The 27,015-nt window shown below is 49.8% G+C and overlaps 9 protein-coding genes across 9 annotated transcripts; 2 read left to right on the plus strand and 7 right to left on the minus strand.

Annotated features, from left to right (window-relative positions):
* Positions 1 to 528: 528 nt before the first annotated feature.
* Positions 529 to 4,148, minus strand: N7511_001877 (DEAD/DEAH box helicase; the record flags this gene model as incomplete). Its single annotated transcript, XM_057124302.1, has 4 exons — positions 529 to 549; positions 620 to 2,032; positions 2,092 to 2,848; positions 2,902 to 4,148. 4 exons carry the CDS (start codon positions 4,146 to 4,148, stop codon positions 529 to 531), a joined length of 3,438 nt encoding a protein of 1,145 aa, XP_056986461.1.
* A 1,441-nt stretch (positions 4,149 to 5,589) lies between these two features.
* N7511_001878 (SCP2 sterol-binding domain-containing protein) lies at positions 5,590 to 6,125 on the plus strand (the record flags this gene model as incomplete). The annotated part of the gene is made up of 3 exons (XM_057124303.1): positions 5,590 to 5,605; positions 5,655 to 5,864; positions 5,962 to 6,125. The coding sequence occupies 3 exons, from the start codon at positions 5,590 to 5,592 to the stop codon at positions 6,123 to 6,125; spliced, it is 390 nt and encodes a 129-aa protein (XP_056986462.1).
* A 196-nt stretch (positions 6,126 to 6,321) lies between these two features.
* On the minus strand, positions 6,322 to 10,998 carry N7511_001879 (uncharacterized protein; the record flags this gene model as incomplete). The annotated part of the gene is made up of 5 exons (XM_057124304.1): positions 6,322 to 7,652; positions 7,701 to 9,968; positions 10,020 to 10,533; positions 10,581 to 10,886; positions 10,936 to 10,998. 5 exons carry the CDS (start codon positions 10,996 to 10,998, stop codon positions 6,322 to 6,324), a joined length of 4,482 nt encoding a protein of 1,493 aa, XP_056986463.1.
* Positions 10,999 to 11,419: 421 nt separating this feature from the next.
* N7511_001880 (uncharacterized protein) lies at positions 11,420 to 13,546 on the minus strand (the record flags this gene model as incomplete). Its single annotated transcript, XM_057124305.1, has 5 exons — positions 11,420 to 11,621; positions 11,681 to 12,247; positions 12,300 to 13,307; positions 13,358 to 13,447; positions 13,497 to 13,546. 5 exons carry the CDS (start codon positions 13,544 to 13,546, stop codon positions 11,420 to 11,422), a joined length of 1,917 nt encoding a protein of 638 aa, XP_056986464.1.
* Positions 13,547 to 13,907: 361 nt separating this feature from the next.
* On the minus strand, positions 13,908 to 14,828 carry N7511_001881 (oxidoreductase, short chain dehydrogenase/reductase family; the record flags this gene model as incomplete). Its single annotated transcript, XM_057124306.1, has 1 exon — positions 13,908 to 14,828. The coding sequence occupies one exon, from the start codon at positions 14,826 to 14,828 to the stop codon at positions 13,908 to 13,910; it is 921 nt and encodes a 306-aa protein (XP_056986465.1).
* Positions 14,829 to 15,434: 606 nt separating this feature from the next.
* On the minus strand, positions 15,435 to 16,235 carry N7511_001882 (SDR family oxidoreductase; the record flags this gene model as incomplete). The annotated part of the gene is made up of 1 exon (XM_057124307.1): positions 15,435 to 16,235. One exon carries the CDS (start codon positions 16,233 to 16,235, stop codon positions 15,435 to 15,437), a length of 801 nt encoding a protein of 266 aa, XP_056986466.1.
* Positions 16,236 to 16,591: 356 nt separating this feature from the next.
* N7511_001883 (uncharacterized protein) lies at positions 16,592 to 17,735 on the minus strand (the record flags this gene model as incomplete). Its single annotated transcript, XM_057124308.1, has 4 exons — positions 16,592 to 16,639; positions 16,689 to 17,203; positions 17,263 to 17,340; positions 17,402 to 17,735. The coding sequence occupies 4 exons, from the start codon at positions 17,733 to 17,735 to the stop codon at positions 16,592 to 16,594; spliced, it is 975 nt and encodes a 324-aa protein (XP_056986467.1).
* A 268-nt stretch (positions 17,736 to 18,003) lies between these two features.
* Positions 18,004 to 20,690, minus strand: N7511_001884 (glycoside hydrolase family 55 protein; the record flags this gene model as incomplete). Its single annotated transcript, XM_057124309.1, has 5 exons — positions 18,004 to 18,385; positions 18,444 to 18,536; positions 18,595 to 19,780; positions 19,833 to 20,291; positions 20,351 to 20,690. The coding sequence occupies 5 exons, from the start codon at positions 20,688 to 20,690 to the stop codon at positions 18,004 to 18,006; spliced, it is 2,460 nt and encodes an 819-aa protein (XP_056986468.1).
* Positions 20,691 to 22,587: 1,897 nt separating this feature from the next.
* N7511_001885 (uncharacterized protein) lies at positions 22,588 to 26,765 on the plus strand (the record flags this gene model as incomplete). Its single annotated transcript, XM_057124310.1, has 3 exons — positions 22,588 to 22,706; positions 22,772 to 25,810; positions 25,976 to 26,765. The coding sequence occupies 3 exons, from the start codon at positions 22,588 to 22,590 to the stop codon at positions 26,763 to 26,765; spliced, it is 3,948 nt and encodes a 1,315-aa protein (XP_056986469.1).
* Between the last annotated feature and the right edge of the window lie 250 nt (positions 26,766 to 27,015).

Consider the following 27,015-nt stretch of genomic DNA (forward strand, 5'->3'; position numbering starts at 1 on the left):
CTACATCCCAAGTCCTTTTTTTCCTCTCCCCGAAACGAGCACACTGCAGCACAAAAACATGTCCTCTTTCAAAACATAAATTTTTTTTCTCTCCTTTTGCAAGACTACTCTACTCAAAACAAATAGATTTAGACCTGTGGGAACATTTTGATCAACGATTGCACAGCAAGAAAAATGAGGAATAGTGAAATGGGCAAGTCTGTAGCAGATAACATGAATCTCAAAGGCCTTTCTTTCTAATCGACAACAACGCAAGGGTATAAAAAAAATTGACAGGAAAAAAAAATAACAAAAGAAAAACAATCAAGGACAAGGAGCGAACCCCTGGGCGCCTTCTAGATGGATGGGCATAGAATGGGGGTATCAACCAACCCTAGGCAAGAGACCAACAATCAAAATAAGACAAGTAGTATAGAAGAAAGAACCGTGTTGACCAACGGCCATATCTCTCCAATCTCTTCAAGTCATAGCCATACCCAGAGGAGTTAAAGGCAAAGACAACCAAGTAATTCGCAATGGCACTGTTGTCTAGTTTAATTCCCGCACGCCCTGTAGAGAAAATCGAACCGTTAGCAAGGTATCTAATAAAGACATTAAGGCAAAGAAAAATAAGACATACAAAGAGATAAGCCAGCTCCCTAGCATCCAAACGGGAAACATTCATAGTACCACCCTCATCAAGGGCACCACTAATCAACTCGCGCTTCTGATCTTGAAGAAAGACAATTCGATCCTCAACGGTATTCTCAATCAGCAAGCGGTGGACGAAGACCTCGCGGACCTGTCCAATACGATGAGCGCGATCAACAGCCTGATCTTCGATATAAGGATTCCAAAATGGGTCGAACATGATGATATGCGAAGCGGCGACGAGATTCAGACCTGAGTTTCCGGCTTTCAAGGAAACAAGCATGACCCGGCAGTTAGGGTCATTAGTAAAGGCTGTCACGGCACTGTTGCGTTCTTTTAGTCCCATGCTGCCATCGAAGCGGGTGTGGTTCCAGCCACGACGGGAGATGGGGACTTCAAGTAGGTCGAGAAGGGATGTGAATTGACTGAAGATGATGGTCTTCTCGCTCAGACCGCGGTCTTCGTTGGCTTGAAGAATTTCAATCGTCTTCTCGATCTTTGTACTAGGGAACCAGCCCTTTTCAAGTCGACGGAGGTATTTCTTCCTCTCGTTCTTGTTTCTGTGAGCTGCGATACGCATCTGGGAAAGTGATTTTTTCTTTGCGGATGTATCCTCTTCCTCAGTATCACTCTCGGATTCTGATGAACTGCTTGCTGTGGCCTCATCGTCTTCGGTGTCTTTGGTTGCATTGGTATCTTCGGTGGATTCGGATTCTGGCAACGAGCTGGGGTCATGGACTTTTTGGAAAGAAATTGTATCTGTGAGCTTGTTGGGGTCGACCGGACCTCGACAATTTTGACACTTAATCATAGGAGAAACATCGTCATCGGTTAGTGCGGCTGGGTTCGCGGCTGCATTATCCATGATGCGAATCCAACACTCAGAGCATACGTGGTGTCCGCAGGGAATGTAGATTGTGGCATTTCCAACACTGTCCATGCAGACAGGACAGGTTCCGTTTTCTTCGTCGTCATTTGATTTGATACGCTCAATAACAGCCGCAGCCAGTAGTTTAGCATTGGCGATTTTGTCTACCGCGGGATCGCTGGCTGCGGGCGCATTCGTTCGGAACTCCTTGATAAGAAGTGGATGGCAGCATGCCTGTCGAAGACGAAGAAGAAGAGCTAGAACTTGGCCGTAGTTCCTTCCAAGGGTACCGGCATCCAGATATCGGTTAATCGTGCGTTGAGTGTTTGCATTGAGTTCGTCATAGACCTCACGCTCCTTTTCACCGAACAGCACATGGATCTTTTCTGTGACCTTTGGCGGGAGTTGCAGGATGGGTTGGCCGTCAATTTTGGAGGATTTTGTGCGCCGAAGGCAGACAGACTTGACCAAAACACGAAGTTGCTTCATGACGTCTTCGCCGCCCCAGCCTTGTTTAATGCGTTTCGTGAAGTCCTGCACAATTAAGTCAGCAAAAGCCAGCCTAGTACGCGATTGGGTTTGCGAATACTTACCGTTTTGAACTTGTTCGCATTGCTGTAGGGCTTGATCCTCAGGAAGCCCAACAGCGATTGAAAGTCTTCAAGTCGGTTCATCATTGGCGTGCCAGTCAAGCACCAGCGATAAGTGGCATTGAGACGACAGCATGCCGCGTTAGATTTGGCATTAGGATTCTTGATATTGTGTGCCTCGTCGATAATGACTCGATGCCACTGGCAGGGGGGACTCAGGGGACCAGCCTTATTCTTGATTTGTCTAATCAAGTCTTGATCCTTGCCCTGCGTTGCCATCTCTTCGGCTTTAAGTAAAGTCTTGTAGTTGGCAGTGAGAGTACCATACGTTGTGATAACGACGTCGTACTTATTTAGCTCTCGCCAAGGCTTCTTCACTCCATGATATATCAGAACCGACAACTTATGCGGGCCTGGCTTGACATGACGCTCGATCTCAAGTCTCCATTGATCCATGAGAGACTTAGGCGCAATGATCAAGTTGGGACGTCGTTCGGGATCGTCGAATGGGCGAGAGACCATAAGTGCGATCGCCTGGATGGTCTTGCCGAGACCCATATCATCCGCGAGGATTCCCCCTTTGTGATTGCTTTCCTCCTTTGCCTTCATCCAATTCAAGCCAATCGTCTGGTGCTTCATCAACGTGACCCGAAGTGCACCCGGCATATCTTCTTGATCTGCTTGGGTTGCTTCGTTAATGTCCTTGATGCCCGTGAGCAAGTTCTTGATATCTTCAGGGAACTCATTCTCGTTGTAAGCCCTGTAGTCGTGTCAGTGTTAAATGCACTCGCTTTGATAGAAACAAGAACATACTCTACGTTAATCTGGTCGTCGAATATTTCGTCTTGATTGCGGACCACATCAAAGGCCTTCTCAAAGGGCTCTGTGCCACGTGGTGGAAGGTATCGTGACTCGTCCAGCCAAGGAAGAGGCCTGGGAGAAAGAGGGGCGTATGGCGATTGAATATGAGGCGGTTGGAAAGGATACCCAGGGTTGATGCGATTCCGGGGGAGAAACGGATTGGGGGGATATACCGAGTGGAGGCTATTGAGAGTGCTCAAGAAACCAGAGTCACGAAATGGCGGCGGCGCACCAGGTCGAGAATTGAATGAATCGGCCGTAATTTCTTGAAGATCATCATCGGATCCATACGAAGGGTAACCACCAGGTACACGGGGAGAAGGGGCAAAGGGATTCGCAGGAGGCTCCAATTTCACTTTCGTCGGGTGACTGCGATCAGGAAGAATCCACGAAGGCCGACGCTGAGGGCTAGGCATGGCTTGATATTCATTCTCCTGAGCTTGCAGCATTCGAGCCATTTCCGCATCGCGCGCCATTTGAAATTCCTTCTTCATTGACCGTTCTGAATCTTCGAAATCTTCTTGGATATCCTTCAGCAGTGTGGCTACGGGCGTTTCTGTGATTTCAGACTCTAATCTCAACTGCTCAGGATCCATCATTTCCTGGAAAGTGCGCCGGTTTTCGGCGAGCATGCGTTCTTGGGAAGCAATGAGATCGTCTAGTTTAAATCTGCGAGAGTCAGGTTGCGGTGGGACAGTCCTCTTAGATGGTCCGCGCAGAGTGGGCGAGCTACTAGAAAGCGTACGCGGACGTTTGCGAGAGCTTTCCAGCGGAGGTGATCCAGGAGAGGACATTGGGGATGATTGTAGTGCTACCTGCCGAGATGCAGGCGAGAAAGCAGAGGGGAAAGGAGCACGATACGGTGTTGGTTCAACACTCCTTGAATCTCCAGGAAAGGCGGTTGCCGGCATTGGCGGGGGGTTTGGAGAAGGTGTGAGCTGACTTTGAGTTGGGGCCGTCTGAGGCTGTGTTCTTTGTGTCGGCGCAGGCTTTGACGAAGCCGGTTCTTCTGGTACGCTTTCACCAAGGAGCCGAGCGACCTGGGACTCCAACGACTTGATAGTCGCCTTCATTTCAGCGGCACTTTCCCCGTCGCCCCTGCTTGCCAGGAGGTCCTCATAGAGGAATTTATGCAAGTCAATGTCTTCGAGGAGATCTTTGATTTTGTCCTCTTTGGACTGATCCATTTCGGTTGCCATGGCCGAGATTTAACGAATCACGATCCTGATGGCTAAAAGATGTTCATGCACAGTGAAGACGCAACGCGATGAGCCTGGCCTAGCGTAGGCAAAATACAAGGCGCAATACAACAAAACAAATGACGCCAACAAAATGATGCAAAATCAAGTCCCAGTAACGGTCTCAAGCCAAGGCCCAAAGAACAGTTGAAATGGGGGACAGGTGACCTGAAAGGGCGTCAGTGAGGCCTTCATAAGCGAATTGGAAGGAGGAGCGGGTGCTGGCAGATGGCGGTCGCATAAGACGACAAAGCGAATCATGGGTATGATAGATCGCATCTCTGGTTTCATGAGATTGGGGCCTGGCAGGGATCAGACTCACAGTGCAGGCTGCCGAGTACGATCGACTGTTCGACCGGGTAAATTGTGAGAGGCTGAGAGCACAGGATATTTCGGGGCTATGAGGAACGGATAGGTCTCGTTTGAAAGAAGATAAAAAAATGGGTTCGACGAGCAAGAGCACGAGCTTGGCCAGATGGGGATCCTATTTTCAACTCTTCATCAGGCCTGCGGGCTGATCCGAGTCTGCCTGGTGGGGTGTTGATGTTCTGACAAGATCATCGTGAGCAGTTGACCAAGGATGTGCAGGGGTATGTTTTGCTACAAAGGGCCACGGGGGCACGTGGACTAAAATTGGGTTGCAAGGCATGTATCTCAAAGTGACTTCCATCTAAAATCCAGCCTTTCTCTATTTATCCCAACTATAGCGTACTTCTACTCTTTAATTGAATTTGGCAACTCTTCTGCAGCTCGATGTTAGCGCACTCTTATCAGCACGTGACCCGCCTATCACTATGAGACAAACAAAGCAAACAGCGCAAACAGCGCAAAAGAAACAAACTGGGCAAGCAGCGATGAAACTGATTCCACCGGCATAAAAGCAGGGACAAGACAAGATTGCTAAAAGCTGTTCAGTTAGAGCAGATAACTTAAACTAGGTTCCTCAGCCAAAAGAAAATGGTACCTGACCTCTAGAATCCAGACTCGCAAACCACTGGCGACGGCACCCGATCGTATCAAACGCCGACTCGAGGTTCATCGAATTTCCAGCGATGACGTGGGGGACACGCGACTATGGTTTTCTACAGTAGACAGGATTTGCATCGGCTAGTGTGGCGGTGAATATCGTATTGGGTGCAACCCCAGGCACCGCGGTACACATGTGGAGAGTGGGAAAGCGAAGGATGCGGAAATGACATAGACATGCCGATCTACAATAGAGCCAGTGAGGAATGTGGAAGCACAAGGTCAAGAAAATCCGAGTAGAAAAAGGTCGGGGAAGGACTGGGGAAGACGTGGAATCACGGGGGGCCTCGGCACGGGCTGACCACTTCACATGCGGACTTGGTCCTATATGAACTTCACTTTCGGGCCTTTTGTTCCTTCTCCTTAACCATCCAATATGTCTCTCAAGAAAGGTATGCCATTCTCCTATTCCTACTTGCTGTTTGATGCTCAACAATCCAGATTCCCACCCTTCCTCCGCCGCCTTCGACGTCATCAACCAGACGCTCCAAGCCAACGAGGCTGACCGCAAGGACGCCCTCGACAAGGCCAAGGCGATCGTCGCCTTCAATATCAAGAACAAGGACGGCAAAGAAGAAGCATGGTACCTCGACCTCAAGCAGAACGGTGAAGTCGGCCACGGACTCGCCCCGAAAGGCAGCAAGGCGGATGGTGAGTGGAAAGACAAAATCCCCGAGAGCGCGCGGAACCATTACATTCGGTCCCGTTATATTTTCAACACAGATCCTGATATCCTTTGTGTGTCTAGTCACCCTCTCCCTCTCCGACGATGATTTCGCCCAGCTCGTCGCCGGCAAGGCCAATGCCCAGCGTCTGTTCATGGGCGGCAAGCTCAAGATCAAGGGCAACATCATGAAGGCAACCAAGATGGAGCCTATCCTGAAGAAGGCCCAGGGTGGAGCCAAGCTGTGAAGATTAGATACCCATTTGTGACAAATTGTATAAGATTCCCCCGATGGGTTGATTCATCTCCATTATTCCTGCATCTGTGCCAATCAATATACACGAGTGAATGATCTTCCACTGCGATCAATACAATTAACGTTCATCTATTGCTTCGTACATGCACATGTCCATGTGTACTGTAGTAAACCCTGAAATCTATCAATCACATCTCGAGATCCCGTACATGTCCCTGTCTCGAAACACGACCCTGATCCAAAACCACAAAGTAATCCGCATCCTTCACCGCCTCAATCCGATGCGCAATAGTGATGACAGTCGAGAGGTGCAACTCCTCCCGAATAATCTGCTGAATCTCAAGCGAAGTCTCCTGATCAACAGACGCCGTCGCTTCATCCAAAATGACAATTGCGCTCCGTCGCAGAACAGCCCGCGTGAGCGCGATAAGTTGACGCTGACCCTGGCTTAGATTCCGACCTCCGCCTTCAATGTATGTATCGAGATGCCAACCATGTCGACTACACAGACGCTGTAGGATGTCCGTACATTGCTCATCGGAGTATTCGCTTGTGGGATCTAGATTAAGTCGAATGCTGCCGGGAAACAGCACTGGATCCTGTGCGACGAAGGTAACGCGCGTGCGGAGGGCTTGGGTATTGACATCTGCTATGTTCAGACCGTCGACGAGGATGCGGCCGGACTCGGGTCTTATAACGCTGAGGAGGGACATAGCCAGTGTTGATTTGCCGCTTCCTGTACGGCCGATGACGGCGGTTGTTGAGCCGCCGGGAATGCGGAGGGATATGTCCTTGAGGGAGGGATCGAGATGGGGTGCGTATCGGAAAGTGGCGCTCTCGAAAATGATGTCGCTGCTGTATTTTGGCCACGATGCTGGCGGGTTGGTCGTTCCTGGTGTTTCCTCTTCGATGTGAAGAAGCTCGTCGATTCGCTCGACAGATACAAAATCCATTTGGAGTTGACCGTATTGCTTGCATAGGGAGTGAGTTGATTCAACAAAGTTGTTGGCGGCTATGAGTACGAATGCCACTAGACCTGGTGAGGTATTGGTGTATAGAGCCAGAGCTGTGAGGCAAAATGTTGAAATTGCGGAGAGGCCCTCGAAACGGTACATCAACCAGCTTTGTAGGGACCAATAGAAATGATCCATCCCTTGGAATTTGTCAACGACGGACATGACTCGATCTTGGAAGCGTGATTCTGCGTGGAAAGCTCGGACGGTTGTTAGACCGTGGAGTAGCTCGCCGAAGTTGGATATTAGTGGGCTTAGGGAGACCATTTCGAGTCTGCGGAGACTTTGTGAGGTTGGAAGGAAGCGCAAAAAGACTAAAACGAATGCCACTGTAAGAGCGAGGGAGAATGTTAGGAAAATTGGCGTTGCAGTTGCGATTACCAACACGGATGACACCCAGGTGATGACTTGGAATGCGATCACTTGGAACTGCTCACTGATGTTGCCGTCCACGACCCCAATATCAGAGGTTAGACGGTTCATCAGGCGTCCAAGAGGGATTGTATCTTCGATTGTCAGTCATATACTTTCACGTTCGGCTGTATAGAACATACCCAGGTATCGGAAGGTCGCGTGGCTGACACGAACAAGGACTTGCCGGAACAACGACTGCCCGGCGCAGTAGACGATGACCAGCATGAGCAGTTGAGCAATGAGCAGCGTCGCTGCTTGGAAACATATGATGCCAAAGAAGGCCCGTAGCCATGGACGCACATCCTCGCGCGGAGACGGAAGTCGGATCATCGGATTCTGAGGCATGAAAAATGTGTCTATCTTTGATGTTGACACCAAGGATGAGCTTTGGGGATATCTACCGTCAAAACCGAAAGAGCTTGTGCTGAATACGGCGGACTGCTCATAAGCCTCTCCCCATCCTTTGAGGAACCAGGATTGCCCAACGGCCAGCAATCGGTATATGGCTAGAACCAGGACGAGAGCAAGCCACCATCTGTATTTTCCGGCCCTGATATAGTTCCAATATACGCGAGCCTTGACACCTCCTTCAGCACGGTGCTCATCCTCGATAAATTTATCAGGAACTGCAGCGGTCTCTTCGTCCGCTGTTGGTTCTGTTTCTGTATCACTTTCAGAGTCAGAAAACTGCAGTGAAGATTCAATGCCGTCTGCCCGGAGTGCCTCTTTATCATAAACAGTCGCATGTCCGTCTCGAATATCGACAATCTGATCTGCAATCTGGCGAACCAATGCGGTGCGATGCGTCACAAGAACAACAGTGCGATCTTTCAACAACGGCCCTAAGAGACACCTGCGCACTATTAACTCAGCCGTATTGTGATCAAGTGCGGATAGGGGATCATCCAAAAGCAGAATACGGGATGCACTGTAAACAGCCCGCGCCAGAGCCACTCTTGCCTTCTGCCCACCAGAAAGACCGATACCATTTTCCCCAACAAAAGACAAATCTCCGTGTTTGAATTGAGCGAGATCAGGAAGTAAGGCACATGCTTCCAATGTTTTCTTGTAGCGTTGATCATGGTAGGGAGCGGAAAACAGAATGTTGTCACGGATGCTCATGCTTTGCAGCCATGGTGTCTGAGCACAGTATCCTACCATTTCGTTCGTGATATAGGATGACCCTTTGAGTTTGTCAAGCTCTCCTAGAAGAGCCTGTAAGAGCGCAGTCTTTCCTGCTCCAACCTTTCCGGTAACAACAGTCAATCCCCGAGGAATAGTAATGTTGAGGTCAATTAGAACAGGTGAAGCTTTCCCGGGCCAAGAAAAAGAGCATGACTGCATTGAAATGGGAGTGGTGTCCAACTGCTCAGAAGGCACTCTTTCTTTATCCGGCTCTGACATGAAATCTTCAATGCGTCCTAGAGCAATAAATGCATTGATAAGCGATGTGATAAGTCCGGGGATGTCTCGCAGGCGAGATTCCAGCATCGTGAACAACTGCAATGCAGGGAAGATGATATCAATCCGCAACTCACGCCCAGCCAAAAAAGTGTACGCGTACAGCGCAACAACTGGGAAAACACCACTAGCAAAAGCATTGACAAAGCGAATCAAAATACTCCATAGACTGGTCACGATACGAATATTCAGTTCGTGTTGCCGAGCTTCCATAACTTGCTGAAGCCAATGGTTTTGCCATCCATACCACCGTAAGTGACGAATCGCTTCGACAAATTGAGAGGTGATTTGAAGTCTGCTATCTGTCGCTGTTCGCCTGACTCGCTCCCATCGTAGCAGTGCCCTGGTTATTAAAGCGTTTACCGCCTGCGCAACTAGAACGGCCAAAATGCCTAGGAAACAAGATGGACCGAAGAGTTTCCATACAAGGACTGTGGCAATCACAAGTCCTAGTGGCTTGTCTATCAAGGAGTCGACCTCCCAGAATCTTTGTGCGACCTCGTAGACATCTCCTCGTAAAAGATTGAAAATCTTTCCCAGGGAGGTTGCTTCCTTGCTTTTCTTCGGCTCATCTTTTTTGACTCTCTTTTTTATGAGGCGTTGCCAAAAGCTTGTCCCTTCTTTGGTTGGAGATGTTTGTTCCTCTTGGAGAGAAGTTTCATCTCCAGCTTCATTCGCCTCTCCATTGAGGTCCTCTGGCTTGCCTTCAACCATCAGTCCCACAACATTCTTCCTTGATAAGGCCTTTTCATAGACCATCATGATCATTTCACCACGCGATCTCTCATAGCATCGTCGACCATACCACAGAAGGAGTACCTGCGATTGCGCTGCAACTAGCCTCAGAGCAAATGACAAAAGCGCATAGGTCAAAGGTACACGCTTTGGTCGCCGGGGATCACTCATAGCTTGTAGCAGTTGCTGCAACAGCACTGGGGTAGAAAATTCTGTGCATGCTGTCAGCATCAAGTGCCTAAGAGAAATCAGGCTTCACTTACCACATATCATCTGAATGGTTGAAATGGTAGAGATGATAAAGACATCAATTCCATTTGCTCTCAGCAATCGACTAACGACAGACCCCCTAAGACGGCGAAATTTCTCATGCAGCCGTCTATGCTGAAATTCAAATCCAAGTTGCCAGACATCCTGTTCATTGAGTTGTCTTTTGCCTCCAGTCGAAATGAGTGGTGCCATCCAAGACACAGTCAAGAACTGCCAAAGTTTCAGATTATCCTCCGGCGTGCGGAATTCACTAGAGGGCTGTTGACCAACAGCGCTGATATCACATCGCTGAAGGGATTGCTCTCGGAATGGCATCAACAGGATAGTCAGGCAAGCTGTAGCCGCTGCGCCGGCGGCAATGAACCTAGCGACGGTCTTGAATTTTGAGTACACCTCCGGGCGAGCAGCCAACGAAAGCTCAATTGCAAATGCAAAGACGTAATATACAAGCATTGAAATTGGACATGACCTCGGTCGCTTGGTGGCGATCAGAATCGTTGCAGTAGCCTGGAGGAGAGTCAGTGGCTGAAATTCAAAGGGGTTCTTCTACATACCCATGAAATAACAAGGACAAAAGCTGACGCATCGATATGCGGAGGCACGAATTGAACAGTCTCAGCTAAGAGACCAACAACCGAACAGAAAAGAAGGACAACAGTCCATCGCAGCGGCTGTTTAGGCGCCTCTAATGAAAAGTCACAAGTATCACGAAGCTCTGAAATAAAAGGAACTGTCCACTTCGGGCGCCACCTTAAAAAGTATCCAAGTGAATGGTTTAACGCCACAATCAATACAAAGATTGCCGGGATGCAGGCCAGGTACGGCAAGGCACAAGGTGATAGCCACGCATTTTGCGAGTCCTATATTGGTCAGCCTGATACGCGCCGAAGCAAGGGGTTCCCAGCTTACCCAGAATTCACCACACCTATCGCTTGTCGTGAGAGGGATCTGATCCATACTTGATCCGAGCATTGGGAGCTTGTATGGGAGCTCGTATGTTGGCGATCTCGATGCTACCGTGGGGCGGGATCAATTTGCTCCGACCGCCTCCTATGGACTTGAAGCTTTTGTCTGCATTCTTCGATAAGTGTGAAGTAGAGGCCGCTGGTATCTTATTGCTGTGTCGTTCACTGTGGTGCTCCCTGGCTCCAACTTGAATGGCTGAATGCGACGTCAAGTTCCATGTCGATCAATGCGGGACCTCATCCCGCCTCGACTGGCATTTCTTGGCGTGCAGCTACACCGCGTACTGTAGAGCTATTTTGATCATTCACAGCCCAGTTGTGGGATTGTCTCTAATTTTGAGGGTATGGAATGTTAATTGGTCGGTTCTGTACTCAATTGTCTCATTCAAGTTACAAAATTGGTCATCGGAAACAGATGATTAGATCTGCTACATGGCTCGTTTGAGTACTCTCGTCTTGCTATGCAATAAAACAATTACCCCATGAATTTCTTCAATCGAAGAGCCCTCCACAGCAAATCGATCTAGCGTGCTTATCGTTTGCTTTTGTAAAATATTGATATCGGGGACAAGGTGCGCCAAAGCTGGCGACAGAGAACCCAAAGTAAGGAGAAGAATGGAGGAAAACATTCTGTACCCGAGAAGTTAGCTCTTTCAAGCGCGAAAAAGTTAATGATAATAGTGACATACGTATGGATGATGATTTCTGCACAGACTGATGGGTTCATCAACCTTCGGGTGGAAGCATCTAGGTATGTTCGGCAATTGGCTAAGCTAGCCTCACATTGCTTGAGTACCATTGGAGGAAGATCATTTTCTGGAGAGCAGTCAATAGCGCAAAGTAGGAATGGTCTCGTAATGATATCTTTGGCGGAGTGGAAGCGGTGCAGCATATTGAGCTGAAGACCACTGCATCGCGATGGGTCATTCATGTCGGGTTTGATATTTCGCGGCAGCAGGTCAAACCAATTATTCAGTTGGCGGTCAAGTTCCTGAGAGACACTCAGGATGTTGGATAAGGATTGAAAGTCATACGGTGGACTGTCACTAGATGCAGGCTGGAGACCGAGGCTGCGTCTCGTCCAATCACTTCCATACATGGTGTGGTGTACTCGGTTCAGCAAGCGACGAACGGAAAGCTCAGCGAGAAATAGATGTGTGTCTTCAGTTTCTTGATTCGCAAAGCTTGGGAAAGGGGTCAGATCAATGACATGTTCAATGCCACTTCGTGGTAAATGATGCTCTGCTATCAGATCGCTGCCGGATTTTGTCAATATAATTCATCTTTTGAATATAGTTAGAAACTAACCACTCGGTATCAAATGCTGCCCAAGATAGTAGAATGATGCTGGACTTGAGTCCGAGATTATCTGGCGAAGCCTGGCTACTTTCGGTGGTGATAAACCGGTTAGCGTAGTAAATTAACAGAGCAGGAAGGGAAACATACCGGCTATTGAGATATTGGATACTAGTAGAAGCCATGTGGATTAACTTCCACGACTGTAGTGGGCGCAAAAGAAATCCGAAGTATTTTGAGACCAGTATCAAGCTTTGAGGAAGAGTGATTGTAGGGCAAAATGAAAGCAAGTATTCATTCATCAATATCTGCAGTGCGGGCGAGATGAAAGTTGCTCCGGGCACCCATCGAGGAGACCTGGACTTTGCTGGATCTACCTGTTCAAGCGCCGCAGATCCCAAAGCCAGCACTGCAAGACAAAGGGCAGAATCACAATCAACCTTGAGCCCAGCTCGAACATGGTGGTGATAAAGATCCATAAATTCTGGCTTGTCAAGGATTGGCATTTCAACATGTACATGTCTGAAGTATGCTTCCACTAGAGCGTAAGAGCTCAGCTCATCCAGTACCGGCAGCTGGCTCTCAGTAATGGTGCCTGGAACAAAGGAAAGTTGATAGGGGATCTCTCGGTTTGACTCTGCGCGTATGAACAGGTCTGGTGGGAATTCTCCGAATAAAGCCTTCATCTTATTCATATGCAGCATATACTCTGTTGTCGTTGTGTGTCCAATAGGAATGCTCATGGGCGGAATGTCATGTTCAGGTGGCATAAACGAAGGCTGGTTAGTACCGATCAGTCGCGAAATATCGGGATTTGCCCTGGATGGAGAGGATATCATTATTGAAGACTGAGAAAATTCAGTCCGGTTGTGTTCGGAAGTCACCGAAGGAAAGCTGAAGCCATTGTTTCTTGATTCGCTAGTTTGGGGTGTTGCAGGGAGACGAGGTTGATTCCACAGGAAATTCTCAATTGCATCAAGACGTCCAAAGAACTGCGATGACGAGGTTTCTCCTCTTGCTCTGAAAATATTCAGCACTTCTCTCCGTTCTTTCGAGGTATGAATACTGACTTTGATGACTCAACTTCATTGTAGACGCACTCCACACCTGAGCCCTCACAGAGGGCACACGAAGGGATCCCGCCATTGCAGCGGCGTTTTCTGCTTTTGCTTCAGTATTTAAATATTAAACCAAAAATTTTAGTCTTACCTCTTCCGACAATGGTTGCAAGCCAGAGAAGCACGCTTACGGCGATCCATATGAGCCCAGCAGATAAACGTCAAGTAGGATGAGGTCCGAGTCGGATGGATCCGCCTGGCTTCCGCTAACGTAATCTCCACTCGATGGATTTGGGGGCGTTCTTGTTCTTCATGCAAGTTATAGAATGAAGCATGTTATTTATTGGAAGACTAAAATGCGTCCCTTTCAGAAGATCCCATCATGTGAAACCTTTGTCATTGATCTAACTTTGGGGCAGAGTTCAAAAACAAGATATCGTCACTGAAACGGAGCATATGCTGTAGACATTAACGTTGTGTAAACAACCAGGCGTTCCATGAACAGCATATCGTCCTGGATCCAGACAGTGACGCGTTCCTCAAATCCCAAACGTGCATAGTCTCACAAGGTCAAAGTGCCACCATCAATGATAATATCAGCACCAGTGATATACCGACCAGCACGCTTGCTGCAGAGAAGAACAACAGCCCCAGTAATCTCCTCAGGATCGCCCATCCGACCCATAGGACAGCGACTATCCCAAATCTTCCGAATGTCTGCAAGTCCATCACCAGCATTGAGAATGGTATCCATATACCCAGGGCTGATGCTGTTCACTCTGATTCCATGCACCGCCCACTCAGCAGACAGATTCCGAGTCAGATGTGCGACCCCAGCTTTGCTTGCATTGTAGGCAGCCTGTGGCTGGGGGAAGTTGGTGTAGTGGGCCGACATGGAAGCAGTGAACAAGATGCATCCACCTGTTCCCGAGGCTTCCATGCGCTTTGCAGCGGCCTGGGCGCAGAAAAATGAACCATTCAAATTGACGTCCATCACCCGGTTGAATTGACCGGGCGTCACAGTAAGTGATGGCTGACAGCCTGGGATTCCGGCGAAACAGCAGAGAATGTCAATTCCGTCCATGGTTTTGTTTGCTAACTCGAAGGCGGCTTCGATGGATTCCATGGAGGTCACATCTAGAGGGATCTTGCTGATGCTGGAGGAGGGGAACTTTGACACAAGCTCCTGGATTTGCTGGTCGGATGTGTCAAGTGTACCTGGGAGATCCATGAGGCATAGTGACGACAATCCGTGCTCGAGGAGCGCTTGCGCGGAGATCAACCCCAGAGCGCCAGCTCCACCTGTAACGACTGCTTTGCCGTTGACCTGAAATCGAGCTGCTGCGCGCTCTTGTGCGGATGTGAATGGAACCCGATCAAGGGGACGAGTCAGCGGGTTGGAGCTTTCTGACAAAGTCATCGTCGGGATGACTCGTGATGTTAGTGAGGCTCGATCCTCTCCAGGAGAAGCTTGGGCAGACATGAATGCGGGTTTGTTCGAAGAGGAGGCGAGGGGTGAAGAATATCAAAGGTTGAACAGAGGGGAAGCTCTATATAAGTTGACCTGGTGGGGCTTCCTGTATAGGATTCCTGGGTGCCGCTTTGATTAGGATAACCGACCTGGCAGTAGTTGATATATCTGCAGGGATCAAGTGAAAAATAACAAGCAGCAATTAAAGCAGCTATAGAATTGTGCTGACGCTTGGAGCTAGACAGCTTCAAAGTATTGCTTCGTGTTTAACATAGAATCTTACTACCACGAGTACTGTGGGATATTCGGGTCTCTGTCAGCCGACGAATAGAGACTCACATAGGATGGAAATGATATAAAAGAGGACTCAGCGGAGCACACGCAGCCGGGCAGAGAGATGCCTTTCATGCGGGGAGTTGACACTTTCCCCTCTCTACTGTAGATCGGAGCGTAGTGGCCCGACACAAGCTGCGAGGATTTAGTATATTATCTACGTGAAAGCGCTGTAAAAAAAAAAAAAATCATGATTTCATTGTAGTATGCAATATAAGCAAAGTCTAAGTCTAAATTCAAAGCTGATCAATCTCAAGCTCCTCAGCTCCCAAAATGAACCTCGTTCTAACGGCAAGTATAACCACCGTCAATCTTCAGATCCGCACCAGTCGTGTAAGTGCTGGCATCGCTAGCAAAGTATACATAAGCACCCTTCAACTCTTTGGGATGACTTTGCCGTCCCATTGGAATCAATCCCCTCCAAGTCTCTTGCATTTCAGCCGGGCAAAAGTCCCCAAGACCGGTTTCAATATAACCAGGTGAGATAGTATTGACGCGAGCAAAGTCCCTCCACTCATTGGCCAAAGAGCGAGCCATATGAATGCAGCCAGCCTTGGCAACATTATATGAGGTCTGCTCCTGAGGGAAATTGGCAATGTGGCCGGACATGGAAGCAGTAATGACAAAGCTACCCTTGCCACGCGCTTTAAAGTGCTGACCAACAGCCTTGGCACAATAAAAGACCGAGTTGAGATCTGCCTGGATGACGTTCTCCCAGTCTTCCACCGAGCCCTCGAGAACACCGGCATCAGCAGTGCGACCGGCATTGGCGATGAACGAGTCGATCTTTCCAAAGTCGGCAATGACCTTGGCGACAAAGTCTTGTACTTCCTCCCATTTGGCAGTGTCGCATTTGTAGGCTTTGGCCTTGACGCCGTATTCTTCTTGCAAGGCTTTGGCGTTGGCTTCTGCGCCTTCGCGACGGGAGAAGTATGTAATTGCAATGTCGGCACCCATCTCAGCACAGCCACGAGCTGCTTCAAGTCCGATTCCTCGGGGACCAGAAGCACCTGTTACGACCACGACTTTGTCTTTGAGACTAAAGAGGTCCATGAGGGAATTGGCTGCGGGGATTTCGATAGGCATGATGGAGAGAGAGAGAGAGAACAAATGAAGAAAATAAAGGTTGTGATATGTTATTGTCTATACAGGAAGGAGTTTACATACCTTTTTATAGCTTTCAATGGCGGAGGGGAGAATCGACCTCATTGTCCCCCTCGGCGGAAGACTGGCGGGAGAAAGCCGCCAGATATCCACCCCGGGTCTCCAGTACTATCACTCGACCAATCAAACCCAGTCATGGAATGGCCGTCACTTGCTTCGACAACTGGCATGAGACCATAACCCCGTAATACCCCCACTCGCGTGGCAGTCGAACGGAAACACATCCTACAGGCGGGAGACCTCAATAATGAGAGTGGTATGATATGAAACCAAATAAATTAGAATATAGCAAAAGCATTAGGCGGACTAGCAACACCACCAACAACCTAAAAATCCATTAGCAAAGCCCAGACTCCCAAAACTAAGAGAACCCACCTTAAGAGGCATACTCGACAAGAAGAAACTATACCGCCCAGCCGCCTGGCAGTGCCTAGACAACCCCTCCAGATCAAACATTTCCCCAATGGGAGTCCCCCAACCCGCCAGAACCCACTCATGCAGATTGAATCCCTTATCAGCATGGGCACCTCGAATAGGCGCCCGTTCAAAACTAGGCGCATCCCCCGCCACAGCAGCAAATTGCTTCTCCCATAGCCAGCGCACCATCTCCTCCGTTGCCTCAACGCCACTGAAATCCGGCGATGGGCGGAGTGCCAGCTCTTTGCGTTGATCGTCATTTAGTTTGTTATAGGCTTCCGTGAAACCACTACGGATGAAGAGGATGTCACCCGTTTGGAAGTCGAGGTTGTAGTGCTGTGCGGCTTTTTGCAGATTCTCTAGCGTGATGGCTTCAGAGGTGAGGGCTGAGACAGAGATTGAATTTTGAGAAGCCCACTCTGCGTAGTCGAGGAGGATGCCGCGGCCTGTGATACCGCCGTGTTCACAGATGGCTGTGTGGATAGGGATGTTAGCAGGTAAGTTGAGCGGCTGGTGAGGACGTAGTGCATACAGTGAATACCAATAGTATCCGAGTGTTGGATTTCTTCAGCGGTATGTCCGTTGTAGAACTGTCGCGACTGCTGGTTCGCTATATGACCAATTCAGTCAACACCCGCAACAACAGTCATAGATCAGCAAGAGCAACAAACCATAATGCCTGAATCCATCCCATTGGGTAGATCCCTGGCTGTTAAAGGTCAAGATATCATCAAAGATACAATTCGGAGTCCGAAGCACAATCTCCTGCTTGAATGGATCGCGATTGAAGCTGGGATGCGAAGGCATGCTCAGCGGCCAGTCGAGGGAGATGCGGACACCTGTACGGATCTCTGTCGCCGCTTTCACTACTCGCTGGGGTGTGAGCAGATTCAGTGTTCCCAGCTGGTCATCTTTGCCAAATCGACCCCAGGCATTTCCCCGAGGGCCGTGGGGGTCGAGTGGGAGAGCTTCGAAGGGGATTGATGTATCATTTGTTTCGGCCATGGTGTTGGTTTAGAGACGCGTGAAGACTGATTTCGGGGGTTTCCAGTGGGAGAAAAGACAGAGTGATTTAGATGAACTCGAACTATCCTCGGCATGCAGGGCCTCGTGTCTTTATGCCCCCCCCCCCCCCCACCCCCGGATCTCCGCAGTCGGATAAATATCCGATGCTCCGTTGATTTAAGCATTTTAGACTATAGACTATCCGTGGATGGTAGGCATTGGCAATCTCATGTCATATTTAGAATGAGACACTAGATAAATAGTAACTCTACAAAGTAAAGTATGCTATTGTGGCAGCATACGTAGCCAGATTATCACTGACCTTGGCTAGTGCTACGCCATCCTTCACAATCATGTACTGGGTGCCGACAGTACTCAGTGCATATACCACCAGTCCACTCGTAGTACCCTCGATGCTGAAAATCATGCTCTGGCAGTTTTCGGGCAAGGGGAATGTGGAGCATGTGGTACTGTAGTTGTTGAAGAAACTGTACAGACCGGCTCCGTAAACGATGACACTATTGCTGCTTAGAACCCGGAGGCCGAGAGCATTGCAGTTCCCACCGAGGCATGAGCCAAAAGTAGGATCTTTGAGTGCAGTGTTGGTGGGGTATGGACTGTTGGCGGCGTTGGGGTTTGGTTGGTAGTACCTGTTTCATCAGCACGATATTCGATGGTCTTCAGACAGACTGGATAGAAGGTACTCACGGTGTCTCTGTCTGAATAAACCCGGCCATGATAGATGTTGCGCCTGAGAATTGATACTGATACAGCGAGTGATGCTCGGAAGCAGTGCCATATCTTTTGACGTGGTTAGTAATGATACTCGAAGATCGCAGGCTTCACGGAAACCACTTACAGCCAAACATTCTTGCCTTCTACTAACAAACCACGTCCTGTATAAATCGAGATCTGGATATCATTTCCTGTATCAAGGTCATGGTCGGCAGTCCAGAACCACACATTCTCCAGGTAGACACCACTTGCAACACTGGTAATATGCATAGACATGTACGCGGCCTCACAGGCGGCAGAGACTGCAGCCGAAGTAGGACACTGAGGTACCTGCTGCTGAGAACCCTTGAAGCCACCAATACGGGTGTGAACATCCCACATTCCAGATCCCGATGTGGCGGCCAAATTCCACTCGACAAGTTTGGCGCCTGGCGTTGAGCCCTGGGTGCTGAGGATCATATCAGACCATTCCACTGAGCCAGATTCTCCAGCCTTGCCAACTTGGATCACAGGCACAGGGTTGGTGATACTGGACCAGGTGCTGCCGCTGGCCATGATGACCGGGTATGCCTCGCCAACAATCTTAGAGCCTGGAGGGACGTAGAGTGTCTTGGTGACTTTATAGGTTCCCTGGTCAAAGAAGAGAATCTTGCCAGAAGATGCAGCAGATGTCAGGGCCGATTGGATGGCGGCTGTATCATCGGTCGAGCCATCTCCCGTAGCACCAGAGCTTCTGATGCTAACAAAAGAAGCAACTGGTGATTGGGAATACTGAGGCTTGGTCTTGCTGTAGTACTTGGTCGACCCACTGGCAAGCAAAGCACTCGGACGTGTTGGTGGTGTAAAGGAGCCCTGGAAATTAGTCGGCCCATTAGGAGTATACTTGTGTCCTTGACCCCAGGCAGCGATAGTAGTTGAGCCGGTGGTTCCAGCAAGAACGGTACCGCTTGCGCCCTTGACTGCAACAGGGACATTGTTCAAAACAATATTCTCTAGAATGAGACTTCCAGTAGAGTTGGTCGAGCTTTGCCAAGCGGTGGTCACGAAAGTTGGAGTGTTTTGAATAGTACTGTCAATGACAACAACTGAGCCAACTAGTTGGTTCCCAACCCCACCATTGTTCATTGAAATGGCAGTTCCGCAGTTGATGATGACGAGACCTTGGTATGTCCATCCCCAGTCCCAAATCTGGGAGATTGCAGTCACTGCATTCTGGATGACCAGGTTCTTCATGGTGAACTGCTGGTTTCCAACATTGGCTCCATAGAGACCACCAGTGATAGTGATATCCGTCAAGAAACCCCCGGAGCCTGCTTGATGTTAGACAGCTTCAAGTCACGTTATTTTCTTTCTTATACATACCATTTTCAATGAATATACCCTGGTGTTGAGTTCCAGAAGCCGAGCTCATCACAATTTGAACATTTTGAATGCTAGTGGCTTGGCCAGTAGGCCAGTGGATACCAGTTGCAGCGGTACCAGCAGGGATTGAAGTCAAGTCCAGTTTCAAGTTTCGAATCTGTCTGAAAAACACATTGGTCGATGTCCAACCCTGGTTCCCATCGCTTTGGTATTGGTCACCATCAATCAGGCCCAACCCGGTGAAACCTGCAGTTGCCTTTAGAACCGGCATGGCATTCGCATTGCCAATAAGCTGGGTGAAATAGTAATCAATAATCGATGTTGAGATGATATAGGTTCCAGAGGGGAAGTAGACTATCGCAGGTGTTGTAGTCGATGTCTGTTTGCCTGCTGGACCGAAACGTCCACCAGCGCTTATGGCTGCGTTAATGGCTGCAGTATCGTCGGTGACTCCATCACCTATGATAGTAGTTAGATTTCGGTAGATTTTGCTGTATTTTTAGCCATAGAGCTCTCACCCTTGGCTCCGTAATCCTTCACGTTGCGGAACACCGTATAGGTAGAAGGGTTTGCGTTGAAAGCCGCTTTCCCTTGGTGAGCAATGTCTGCCAACCAGTATGTAGTATCTGCAGCTGCGGCTTGCGCAAGAACATTTTGATCGGTATTGATATTGACATCGACATCTGTCTCCACAGCTGCAGAACCAGACGCAACCTCCGTAGGTAAATCAACAGAGGTATACTGTTCAAAGGGTTGCATAGCCTCGCTGATTATATCGTCCATCTCGGGGATATCTAGCAGCTGAGCGCTGGCACATGCCAGCAAAGACACCAGGGTCGTTACCTTGGAAAAGTACATCTCGACTTTGAAGCACTGAAAAGTGCGTGCAAGTCAGTGAGAGAGATCGAATGTGGGCCACTAAGGAGGGAGCGTAGGGGAAATCGCCAGGCACAGCTGGCCCCTTATGTATGGCCATATCTCGGACTGGCTAGATCAGACTCACTCGGAGACTTCAATCTGGAATGCACCACGCATGACAAGACAAAAGAGGTGGATCCTCGTCCCTGCAGCCCGCTCAGCTGAAGACATCGATGCCGAGGGATGAGATCCCACCCCGAAATACCACTCGAGCCAGTGAAATAAATTGCGAGTGACTGTATACAGGGTTCATAATTGGCAGAGCACCCCTTTTTGATGAAGTGCTAGAGTTGTCACGCCCTCTACTTGCCTCATGATGCGCAGGTGGAAATGAGTAGTGAATGAATGGCGCCGATCTTCACCCCAAGAGAGATCGGGCCCTGTCTATAGCTGCATGTCAACCAATAGTCAATTCAAGACCACACATCACATTGTGCAGCAGATCGAGCTAAATTGTTAGTTGGGCGGGACATTTCCGAATAGGAATGGAATGTGACTAGTTGCAGGAGTTATTGCAGCCACATTTAAAGAAATGTGACTCAGGGGTTATATCCCGTGTGACAGACAGGGACTCTGATCTTCCCAATTCATGTATACTTTTGATCATCGGCAACATACACAGGAGAGGGATGTTGATGTGCAGACGTTGACTCAAGTAACTCTGATTAACCTAAAAGGCTTTAAGGTCAGGAGACCCGTGGAAATGCCATGCGGGGAAATCCATGAGCCTCTCGCCAATCAAATCATTCATTTCAGGTCACACTCGGACTTTCTTGAATCTGATGTGAATGGTGCGACTCTTCAGGGCGTTTTGATCAGCTCTTTGGATGAGTTCCTTGCTTCGGTCCATATAAATTCCTGATCGTCTCGCGCTAAGCAGCATTAAGGGGTTCAGGATCCGATGTAAACCATGTTTTTGCCAAGGAAACACTGAACAGCTTGCTTCTGTGATTGTCATCTCCACAAGTTGAAGAGATGTAGATACATTTGCGCTCTTGCCTTACACTTGGAAGGATGATGCATATGAAGACCGTGGAAATCCGCGCAAAAAACACACACTATTTGAGATACGCTGGCCCAAAACACAGATGATAAATTAAATATTCCTCAAGAACTGACTTCCTCTGGTAGCTGCCAGAATAGGAGGTGATGCAAGGTCGTCCGAAGTATATAAGTTAGAAGTGACAACGTTATTTGGTTGCCCCGGGATGATGTTTGCTGCTTTCCATACGATACACGTATTAGGGTTCAGTAAGGGTTAACCCTCCCATAATACACGTATTGGATCGTCTTCATAGTACGGAGCTTGAGCCAAGAACACGACACGTGACCACCGCATTTTTACCGCCTTGCGACACTCGGAAAAAAATAACAGAACTCCATCGCGGTGTTTCGACATTCGAGACTTGTATTAACAAGGCGTTCAAGTGAGATCCTCATTCTATCCTCGGATCACCATCATCAGACTTCAACGCTCCTTTACTGTCAGCTTCCTGCGCGACGGCTCGCGAACGTATCACGGAACCGCGAAGATCACCGTGCAACCGCATCGAAGAGTCTCAGAGATAAATTGAGATTCGTACTCTGGAAGATTGTGAATGATCACCTAGAGGTTATTCGGCATCGCGTGGGTTGCTTTTTAGTTGGCGCGGTAACCGAAATCATCCCGCCGAGGCAAGAAGTGAGCATAAGTGAGGAAAGTCCTCACGAGATTCCATCGGAAATCAACTTGCATTGCGCTCGTTTATCACGAACAGTATCAAGATCCAGGATATTGAAGTTGTGTGTCATTTTCATCTTGCCGGACATTGTCAGTGACGATTAACACATCTGGAAGATGTTGAAACGCAATGCCCAGGGGCCTCAGGGGTCCAAGGATGGTGACGGTGGATTTGGGATGGGCACGCCAGATGACAAGCCCTCCAGGGCGACTGCAGCCCAGCTGGCGAGTAGAAAGTGAGTGAAACGGCCTTGCCAAGCAAATACCACAAGCTGACCAAAGACGTACTTGCGCTTTGTAGGATCAAAGATGTCCGTAAACGTCGCGCTCCCACGCCAAGCGGAGGCGCATCTGATACAGGTTCATTCAACCCCTTCGCCTCCACTGCTCCAGCTGCGCCGGCAGCCTCGGCTCCTTCATCCGCGGGATTCACATTTGGTCAACAAAGTCAGAGCTTCCCCGGCGCAAGCGCAGCGCCTGCGCCTACTCAGAGTGGCATGTTCTCATCGGGGGCGAACGGCTCATCTGGCTTCAGCTTCGGCTCTGGTCCTACCTCTTTCGGTTCCCCGCCACCGAGCAATCCGTTCTCTGTGAGCACATCATTTGGAGGAAACACTCAGCCGAGCACCAATGGGTTCAGTTTCGGGGGGTTCAATGCTGGCGGTCAGGGCTCTCAGTCCTTCCCCGGTTTCGGTGCTCAACAGAACACAAGCACGCCAACGAAATCTGGGATGTTCGGGCAGCAGACTGCTGCTTCCCCTGCCGATGACAGCATGCAAACCTCACCGGATGCCAAGCCAAAGTCGATGTTCGCATCTCAGCCAGCTGTCGGAGGAACAGCCCCTACCAATCCATTCGCAACTCTCTCAGGTCAGGGAGCATCCAACATTTTCGCGCCCAAGACAACCACCACAGAAGGGACGGCCTCCAAGCCCGCCGAAGCACCAGCCTTCAAACCTCTCTTTGGTGCTGCAGCATCGAATCCTTCAACAGGAGAGAAAGAGACACCGGCAGTGAATATCTTTGCGCCCAAGACAACCACCACAGCTGAGACGGCTACCAAGCCTGCTGAAACTCCGGCTTTCAAGCCTCTCTTTGGTGCTGCAGCATCGAATTCCTCGCAGGGAGAGAAGGAGAAACCGACAGCGAGCAATCCATTCGCGAATATTTCGGCTCAGGCCTCAACCAGCACCAACCTATTTGGCGGGAAGACACCGACAGAAGAAACACCCGCAAAGCCCACAGAGGCAGCTAAGCCTTTCGGGTCCTTATTCGGGGCAACCACAACGCCGAAGGCCTCAGAGCCTGTTGGCAACTTATTTGCATCCAAACCTGCTGGTGACGGATTGGCACCTAGCAATCCATTTGCGAACCTATCAGGTCAGAGTTCATTGAGTGGTCTGTCCTCACCAAAGGTCAATGGGTCTGAGAGTGCTGCAAAGCCTGTGGCTGAGAGTCCATTCAAGTCAATGTTTGGTGCGCCTGCAACATCGAAGCCTGCGGATGCTGAAAAAGAAAAGCCAAGTCAGTCGGCATTTGGCAATATGTTTGCGCCCAAACCGGCTGCTGATACGGCTGACAGGCCTGCTGAGCAGACACCCTTCACGTTTGGTGCGTCTGCGACGCCGAAGCCTTCAGAGGGCGAGAAGGAAAAGCCAGCATCCAGTAATTTGTTTGCCTCAAAGCCTGCAGCGACTCCATCGTTCGGGTCATTGTTCGGTGCGTCTTCCAGCTTGTCGAAGCCTGAGGAGGGACAGACAACTCCAGTCAAGCCTAGCAATCCATTTGCGAACTTGTCGGGACAAACACCTGCTGGGAATCCATTTGCGCCTAAGTCAGTATCTTCGGAGCAAACTTCAGCTGAAACCCCCGAACCATCTCCATTCAAATCTCTCTTCGGGTCAAGTTCGGTTGCAAAGCCGGTGACAAAGGAAACAGGTGTAGAGGGCAATGATACTGTAAATGCAGAGAAGAAGACCCCAAACAACACTGGTCCTGTGTCGCAGAACACAACTTCAGCTCCAGCCGCTCCTTCCTCCGTGACAGCTTCCGGTGTTCCTTCCTCCTCTTCTTCCAAACAGAGCGCGTCCACGTCTTGTTTACCTGGAACCCCAACATCAATCTTTCCTTCTTCTTCTTCCTCTTCCTCTTCTCTCCCGCCATACATTCTTCCACCAGATATTCTTTCTGCTCCACTGGACTTCTCCAACCCAGACAGTCTTTTACCAAAACCTGACACACCTGTTACCTCTGATCTTCCTGATCTCAACGCAGACATGCCTCTCGGACACTCCCAGTGGGGTGACCACAAGCGTATCAACAACCTTGTTTACTGTCGTTACATGACCCATGCCTTCAAGGCTGAAATCGCGAAGCTTGATCCTGAACAGGACTGTCCCGATGATATCATCATGCTTTACGCTGAAATGCGCCGTAACATTGGTGTCCCAATTGGCTCCAGTGACCTGATTGAACATGAGCTTACCTTTGGCTCGATACGTCCCGACCCTACTCACCCTGAAAACATCAAATCTGCGGCTGAGCGTGCCGCTGCCGCCTCCGCTCAGGATGCTGCTCCTGTGACTGCCACCACCACTTCACAGACTGGTTCTTCTGTTGCTGCCACCGCCGCTCAGGATGCTGCTCCTGTCACTGCCACTACCACCTCACGGGCTGGTTCTCCTGTTGCTGCCTCAACTGCTCCTCCGGCTATGCCTCAGCCTGTGAATGATACCTCCAGCACTGTCGATGCTTTCGCCCGATCTTTCTCATCTCCTGTTCCCGCCACTGCTCCTACTGCCACTGCTTCCACCTCTGCCACTCCAGCCATGTCTGCCTCCGTTAACGGGCTTGCCTCGACTCCAGCTACTACCTCGGCTCCTAGCTTCGGTGCTGGTGGCTTCAGACCCTCTGCCTCTGCTGCGGCTTTCACTGCTCCTACTGCCACTTCTTCTACCTCTGCCACCCCGGCCATTTCTGCTTCCGCTAACGGTCTTGCCCCAACTCCAGCTACTGCCTCGGCTCCTAGCTTCGGTGCTGGCGGCTTCCGACCCTCCGCCCAGGCCCTTGCCGATTCCCAAAAAATCTCGGAAATGCCCAACGATCCCATGTCTGAAAACTCCGACTCTGAAGTCTCCGACTCTGAAGATGAAGATGATCTTGCTTTCAAAGCTAAGGTAGCTGCTCAGTCCAAGATGCGCACTATCTATGTTCCTGGTGAGGGCTTCAAGACCGTCCCAGCTGATGAAGCTGCTCCTGCTGCCCCTGCTGCTTCAACTGTTTCCGCTGCGCCTGCTCCCGCTTCTGCTCCCCCTGCGAGTCCCGCTCCTTCTTCTTCGCTGTTCGGAAGACCTCCCAATGCTGCCCCTGCTGCCTCTGCTGTCCCCACTGCTTCAACTGTTTCCGCTGCGCCTGCTTCCGCTTCTGCTCCCGCTTCTGCTCCCCCTGCGAGTCCCGCTCCTTCTTCTTCGCTGTTCGGAAGACCTCCCAATGCTGCGGCTTCTAGTCTCTTTGGCGTCCCTGCTAGCGGCGACAGTTCCGCTGGCTCGTCCATATTTGGCAATGCTCCTTCCAGCTCAACCTCGTCCATCTTTGGCGGCTCTACCAAGCCAGTTCCTTCTACTCAGAACATCTTCGGCGGACTGAAGCCTACATCACCCAAGCGCAAGGCCGACGATAGCGACAGCGAGGATGACTCCCCGGCCAAGAAGCCCAAGCCTTCGCCTCCTTCTGCTCCTACTGCTCCTCCTGCTGGCAGTCTCTTTGGTCGCATCTCAGCGCCACCTCCATCAAGCACGGGTCAAAACCTCACATGGAAGCCTAACACGCCAATTCAGTTTGGCAACTCACAGCCTGCAAATGGCGCTCCCGCTGCTACTCCCGCTCCCGCTGCACCGCAGCTCGCCACTGCCGCCGCTGATGACGAAGAGGGTGAGCCTGGTGAAATTTTCGACCTTGCGCAGGGCAACGGCGGTGAAGAAGATGAGACCGTCGTCTTCGAGGAGAAATGCCGAGCTTTCAAGCTCACTACTGGCTGGACATCCCAGGCCACTGGGCCTGTCCGCCTGCTCAAGCACCCCGTCACCGGGCGTGCCCGCATTGTTATCCGTGCCGAGCCCAGCGGAAACGTGGTGCTGAACACCCTCCTGAAGAAGGAGTTGGTCTACTCAATGACCACTAACAGTGTTCAGTTGATGGTGCCAGTCGAGGGTGGCAAGGCCACACAATGGGCTGTCCGCGTAAAGCGAGAGAAACTCAATGAGTTTTTCAATCTAGTGCAAGAGATCAAGAACTAGATCTCTTAGTATCTCACTATTATCTTGTCCTCCCGAAAGGGAGTGTATGTTTATGTCCAAGCATGGCCCTGGTTTAATTTGCCTCTCACATTATCATTAAAAATGTTGTATTTCTATCTTCTTTTCTTCGTGCTCTCCTCGCTTCTTGCTGTAGTCAGATCAACTTCCGTTCCTAAGGCCAGTTTCATCTTCAACTGAGACTTCAACTGAGGCTTAAGAAAAAGTTTAAAAAGAAATGGGAAAGTATCTT

Source organism: Penicillium nucicola, assembly GCF_028828085.1.
Source record: "Penicillium nucicola strain IBT 29836 chromosome Unknown utg000002l, whole genome shotgun sequence".
NCBI lineage: Eukaryota > Fungi > Ascomycota > Eurotiomycetes > Eurotiales > Aspergillaceae > Penicillium > Penicillium nucicola.